The sequence below is a fragment of the Micropterus salmoides genome, unplaced genomic scaffold, assembly GCF_014851395.1.
Source record: "Micropterus salmoides isolate LMB-PRFRI ecotype aquatic unplaced genomic scaffold, ASM1485139v1 Ms_hic_scaffold_13, whole genome shotgun sequence".
NCBI lineage: Eukaryota > Metazoa > Chordata > Actinopteri > Centrarchiformes > Centrarchidae > Micropterus > Micropterus salmoides.
Window position 1 is genome coordinate 32,013,311 of NW_024040374.1, and position 6,000 is coordinate 32,019,310.

The 6,000-nt window shown below is 42.4% G+C and overlaps 1 protein-coding gene across 1 annotated transcript in view; it reads left to right on the forward strand.

Annotated features, from left to right (window-relative positions):
* LOC119901259 (cadherin-2-like) overlaps window positions 1-5,442 on the forward strand; it is a 90,883-nt gene extending 85,441 nt beyond the window's left edge. Inside the window, exon 16 of the mRNA XM_038716853.1 lies at window positions 2,040-5,442. Within this exon, the coding sequence (XP_038572781.1) occupies window positions 2,040-2,246 (207 nt within the window). The 3' untranslated portion in view covers window positions 2,247-5,442. The remainder of the gene's footprint in view (window positions 1-2,039) is intronic.
* The last annotated feature ends 558 nt before the right edge of the window (window positions 5,443-6,000 follow it).

Sequence of the window (6,000 nt, forward strand, 5' to 3'; positions counted from 1 at the left end):
TCAGACCGGTCAAACTGCTCCACAGTCAACCTGAAATATCACTGGAAACGACCGCTATGCAGGCGACTTCATAGACCAAATGGTGAATCTCTCCCAGCTGTGTCCTCGCTTGGTTTATTTTGTGTACCCAACTTCAATGTCTGTGTCTGAGAGAGAGAGAGAGAGCGAGAGCAGTGGTGGTCGAGCAAGCTAGAGAGTGAATGAAGAAATGGAGCAGTGTAGTGTTGATGGAGTGAATTGCAGAGATCTATAGAGGTCTCTCCTCAGAGGGATTCCTGGTGTTACACTCAATTTTACACATGAAAGATGACAGAAGTAGTAATGTGAGAAAATGAGACAAGAGAAGTTCAAAGACTGCCCACTTCCACGCCTCCACACACCTGGCCACTTACTGCGTAATGCGAGGAGTTTGTCGGATTCTCTGTTTAGGAAAGTTCATGACCAAAACTGACTACACTGTCTGGACTACATTGTAATGTTTAAAAGTCTAGTACTGCTTCCATATTCTTTGTGTGTGCGAGATGAGTGTGTGTGCGTCTTTTGGCCGGGCTGCATAAAGACATCTGCCGTGCGGAGCTATGAATAATGAGCAGGAGCTGTCAGACATGGCAAGCTGATCGAGACAGCTTAATCTGGCAGACATGACAAGCTGATGCTTCTCGTCCTGCCTCTCCTCTCTCTCTCTCTGCGTTAATTCTCTCCTCCCATTGACTTTCAGAGTGACAGGAGTGTCTCGAGTCAGACGGCAGACGTGGCCCACAAAACATTTCCACAGATGATCAGATTTGCAGCTTTCATTTCTACCATTCTGAGCGGCAGTTGGAAGCAAAAAATACTGTTAGTTTAGGAACATTTTTTAGATGTTAATTTCAGATGGTACTTTTATTCTACACTTCAAATAAACTGTGTATGTGTCTAAAGCATGTGTGTGTGCAGGAGGGGGGTGGTGGTTTTTAAGTTCAGGCTACGCTGGGTAATCTGCTGAATCTCCTCCTGGAGATCGAGGCAGCATCTGTCCAGCCTGACCCAAATCCTCATCTCGTCTACGCTGCTCCATAATCCCTCCTTCTCCCCCAGCACGCCCTACTGTCCATCTCAATACACACACAAAAAACACAGCCTTTCTATTTAACACTCCCTCCCCCTTGCTGTCATCCCGCTCTTGTGCCTGTTCTGCAGGGGCCAAAATGGGACTCTGCTCCTTTTAGATGGTCTGAATGGGTCAGTAAGGGTCATCAGACATGGTTTCAGGGGTTTGACATGGGTGTTACGCTACTCTGCTTTGGTGTGAAATCATGAACACCGGTTTCTATAATACCCTATATAGTTACTATAGAAATATTATAGGATTACTGTAATCCTGCACTAGATATCGTCAGAGTCTTGTAGCTCTCTCAACCATAAATTCTGCTTTTCTTAGTCTCAGAGGCACTCTGTGGGTTGTTGCCCCGTCATGTGGAAAATCATGGCAGGCTCCATTTTTAAGGAAAGTTGACAGCTCTGCGTAGAAAATACAACATTCTCTGGTTTAGAGGTGATGTATGGATCCAAAGATTAAACCTATCTGGTATGAGTCTGGTCTGAATGTGCATTGTCTCTATATCACATCAATCCCAGGTTTTGTGTGTGAGGGTTTTATCAGTAATATTACTCCCCTGCCTCAGCCACCGCTGATAAAGTGCCAAGTAACAAATGGAATCCCCAGCTGATCCACTGGTGATGTGTAGTCACCGGCAGTAACCAACAGCAGACTATGGTACTGGGCACCTGTAGTTAATCTATCATAATGTATGCATGTGATACAGGATCTGAAGGGCATGGTTAAAATAATAAAAAAGATCCATATTTGGCCAGTCTTTTCATTTGCTTACCTTCCTGTCTCCTCTATTTTTATTTCCAGTCAAACCCGATTGATAATAGACCACCAGTCCTTATTCCATAAATACAGCAGACTAGTTGTTTTCACCACGGAGCTAGACAAGGATGCCCTCTCATGTCACTATTATTAATCTTCCTGTCTCCTCCATTTTTCTTTCCAGGGCCTGAAGGCAGCAGACAACGACCCCACCGCCCCCCCCTATGACTCCCTGCTGGTGTTTGACTATGAGGGCAGCGGCTCCACTGCTGGCTCCCTCAGCTCCCTGCACTCCTCCTCAAGCTGCGGAGACCAGGACTACGACTACCTTGGCGACTGGGGGCCACGCTTCCGCAAGCTGGCCGACCTGTATGGCGGAGGGGATGATTAGCACCCAAAACCCCCACCAACAACAACCACCCTCCCAACCCCATGCTTGCTCCAAGGCTCAGGTGGTGGGTGGGGTTAAAGAAAGAGGATATGGGGTAAACATGGGGTATGGATCGGCACTTCTGTATTACTACGGGACAGCTTGTAAAGAGACTTGCTGCCCCTTGACGACGGTTGATGACACTAGGGACCATTCTGACTCCTGGCCTAGCAAGGCCTGGCAACAGCTAGCATTCAGGCTAATGGACATTATCATCTGAGCGTTAGCCCCTGTGCTAACAAATGTGAGCAGCCAGAACAGTGCGCTCAGTGGGGATGTCTCGTTGATGGTTAAGAGCTACGACAGCCATGCTACAGACGCTCATTTACACTTGAATCTCACAGTACAGGAGCACTGGGGTCAAACGTGCCTTTTTGTACATTCTTTTGATTGTGTTCAGTCTTGATTCTGTACGTTGCTTTAAAGCTCCCGGTGTTTTGCAACGGCAACTGGAGGAGCACTTCGCCATGATAATGAGTGCTTGTGAAAGTGTGAGTGTGTGTGTGGGTTTCACCTCATTACCTGTATGTGTGTGTGATTGTGTGTGTGAGTCATTTCCACAGAGACACACTGGATGGACACTCTAAAGGGCAAAGACTACTAAGAGATGCCTTGGATGATCCTACCAGCAAAAAACATGGCTTTACTGTACAGCTCTGGGTGTTAAAGGTTTTCTTTTTTCCATCGAATTCAGTCCAAAAATTATAATTACTCTCCCAACGGTCTCCAAGTTTTGTCTGTTACACACAGTCCTTTACTGATGCCTGAAGTGGTATTATCCCTCACCAGAATCACAGCTGAGGCAATGGACCACCTCTCTCTGTGATACATTTGTCTCGTGGTCTCTGTGGCTTTTTGAAGTGCATGTCTGTGTGCATAAACCGCAGGCTGATTTCACTGCATTGCTCTGGTATTAATGTGACTGCCCGTGTTAACAAAGCCAGCTGAGATCAGAACCTTTTCATTTCCTCTCTGCTCCCCCACACTGTTTTTTCTCTGCAAACTCTGATCATTCCACATCACATCACGTCAAAGCTTTGATTGAATAGCTATAAAGAATGCCTGCCTCCCCTGGCTTTCAACATTCTTAGATAGTTGAGGACATTTAGTGCCACAATGAACTTAAATTATTTGATGCGGGAGATTTTTTACAAGCAGAAATTGTTATTTGTAGTGCAGTTTAAATATTGTGGTTATGTCCTTGCTGCCCTTTAAGAAATTGGAACTTAAAGTGGGATGTAGTTTGGCTTACATGCGGGATGACAAAATACTGCCGCAAACTGGTGAAAAACACGATAATAAAATATAATTTCCATGTACGTGTTGGTGCAGATGGAGGAAAACAGAAAGCAAAAACAACAAAAAAGAATAAAGGCCACGAGCAAAAAAAAAAGTTAATCTAAAAACATTTGGAGCACGTTTGGTTGCAGAGCAACAGTAAGATCTATGCAATGACAAACAAATACAGATTCCCATCATGAAGAGGATGAAATAAGTAGTGAAATTTGTAATGACTACGACTGAGAGAGCGAGGTTCAGCAGACATGTTTGTATTTACAGATGAAAATGTATGTTTGATGAACTGCTTGTGAATGGAATATAAAGTGACTGACAGGTGGCTAAGTCAGCTGCTTAAAATGACCAGTGCCGCACCTTTGGCCTGCATTGTCTGGATCTGCAGCAGAACGGTACAAGGGTGAAAGACCAGAATGTGAAACAGCCAGAAAAGCCATTAACCAAACTGCTCGCTCTACTTCTGCAAATACATATCTCTCTATAGGATTTCAGGAATTAAGTTGAATAAGTTAAGGAGATAAGTGGGTAAGTGTTGGACCAGTTTGGTCGAGAGCCAGTTATTTTGAAAACTTCTGGCCAGATTTTCATGACATTTTACATGCATATTCATGGTCCGTTGTGATAGACAAAATAGAAATTTAAAAGGTACAGAAAACAATAGAATCACATTTTTTGTATATTATACATTATACTAACATGGCAGACCGTGGGAGGTAATGGGAATCTCACAGCCATAAATGGATTTGAGCTAAAGGAGAAGGACTGGAACTGAACATCAACAATAAAACCACATGGGAAGTTTGTTGGAAGTAGCAGACCGACTAATGCTTCAGCTACACCAAAAAACATGAATACTTCTCATGAATGACAAAACAAGGTCTGCATTTGTTGGTTTGTATTTATGGGAGCATTGTGTAGCATTCCATGTCTGCTCAAGGCTACAGCTATAACAGTGAAATATGCGTAGCTAACAAATGCTCTATCAATTACCATACTGGCCTATTATAAGGTGAAATCGCATTATTAATGTAAATCCCTTGCGTGTAGCTTGTTTAAATAAGTGTTCATGTGCAGTTCATTTGTCATTCTTTTCAGCAGTCACATGGTCAAACACTCTGCTGCTGTGAATATGGAAATGTCTTGGTTTTCAAATATAATACGGGGTGTTATTTCATATTTCATATCCAGAAAAAATATTGTATTATAATTTGGGTCAATACCATAATTAGTGTAATTGTTATAAACTCACCAATTTTGTACCTTTAAAAATGAACGGCCAAACAGCCGTGCCATGTTGACTTCAGGGCCAGTGTTACATTGGGTTTCATGGCTGTATGACCTGCATTTCTTCCTGTCCCAGCCTCTGACAGTGTTGTGGTGGGTTATTTATTAGTAGGAGGCAGATGTTGGTCAAACCCAGAGCTGTACAAAAGAGCTTCATATTTTTGCCAGTTTGGTCTTCCAAAGCAAGTGAGAAGACATGTACAGTAATGCTAGACTTTAGATAGATACCTTCTGGTTTTGTTTTGCTTTTATCACAATGTAACTTATGCAGCTGATTGCTACATGTAATAAAGGGAGACATCAGTCCTTGTTTTGTAGCAAAGATACTTCTCGATACTCTGCTGTGGTGGATTAAATACAAAAAAAGGCAATGTTTCTTCTGTCTGCTGATGATTTGCCTTAGTGTTCTCTGGTACTCTCCAACTGGCTACTCACTGTAAACTGAAATATGTACAGATTGTATTTTTTTCTCTTGTTGTTCTTTTGGCTGTGGTCTATGAAAATGACATGCTAATATCCTGAATCCTTGTATATGTGTAATTTGGATTACAAATTAAAACGTTTTTGCATGTTTTTATCTTTTCATTATGGAAAATTTTTCAGATCTTTTGCAAAAAAGTTCCCTACACTAGAACTAAGTGGGCTCAGTAGTAGCGGAAATTTTAAAGCAATTTTTTAAGCCGGCTTGGGGGCAGTAGATGAAGCAGTAAACACATCATTGACATTTCCACATTCTAAAGCTGATATGGCTAACACATGCTGCCTAATTTACACATCCAGCAAACTCTTGTAGCTCAGATTTTGGTCGTCACCACCCCCTGAGGGAAATAAGTGACTATTTAGCTGCTAAGTGCTGCTACTGGAAACCGGATGATGAGTGTGATTAGACTGAACCAAAACAGTAAAGTTAAAGGTTCAATGTGTAAAATTTAGGATGATCTATTGACAGAAATGCAGTAGAGACAAGATGTATCACTCAGGGTGAAAAGAGGAGCTGCAGCAATGTGGAGTATGACAAAAAAATACGGTGTATTTGAAAATGAAACCATGTAAACCTGTTCTGGTACAACCCCTAAATAAGATTTTGAACCTGAAAATGAGCATAATACCACCTCTTTAATAGAGACTTAGAGGA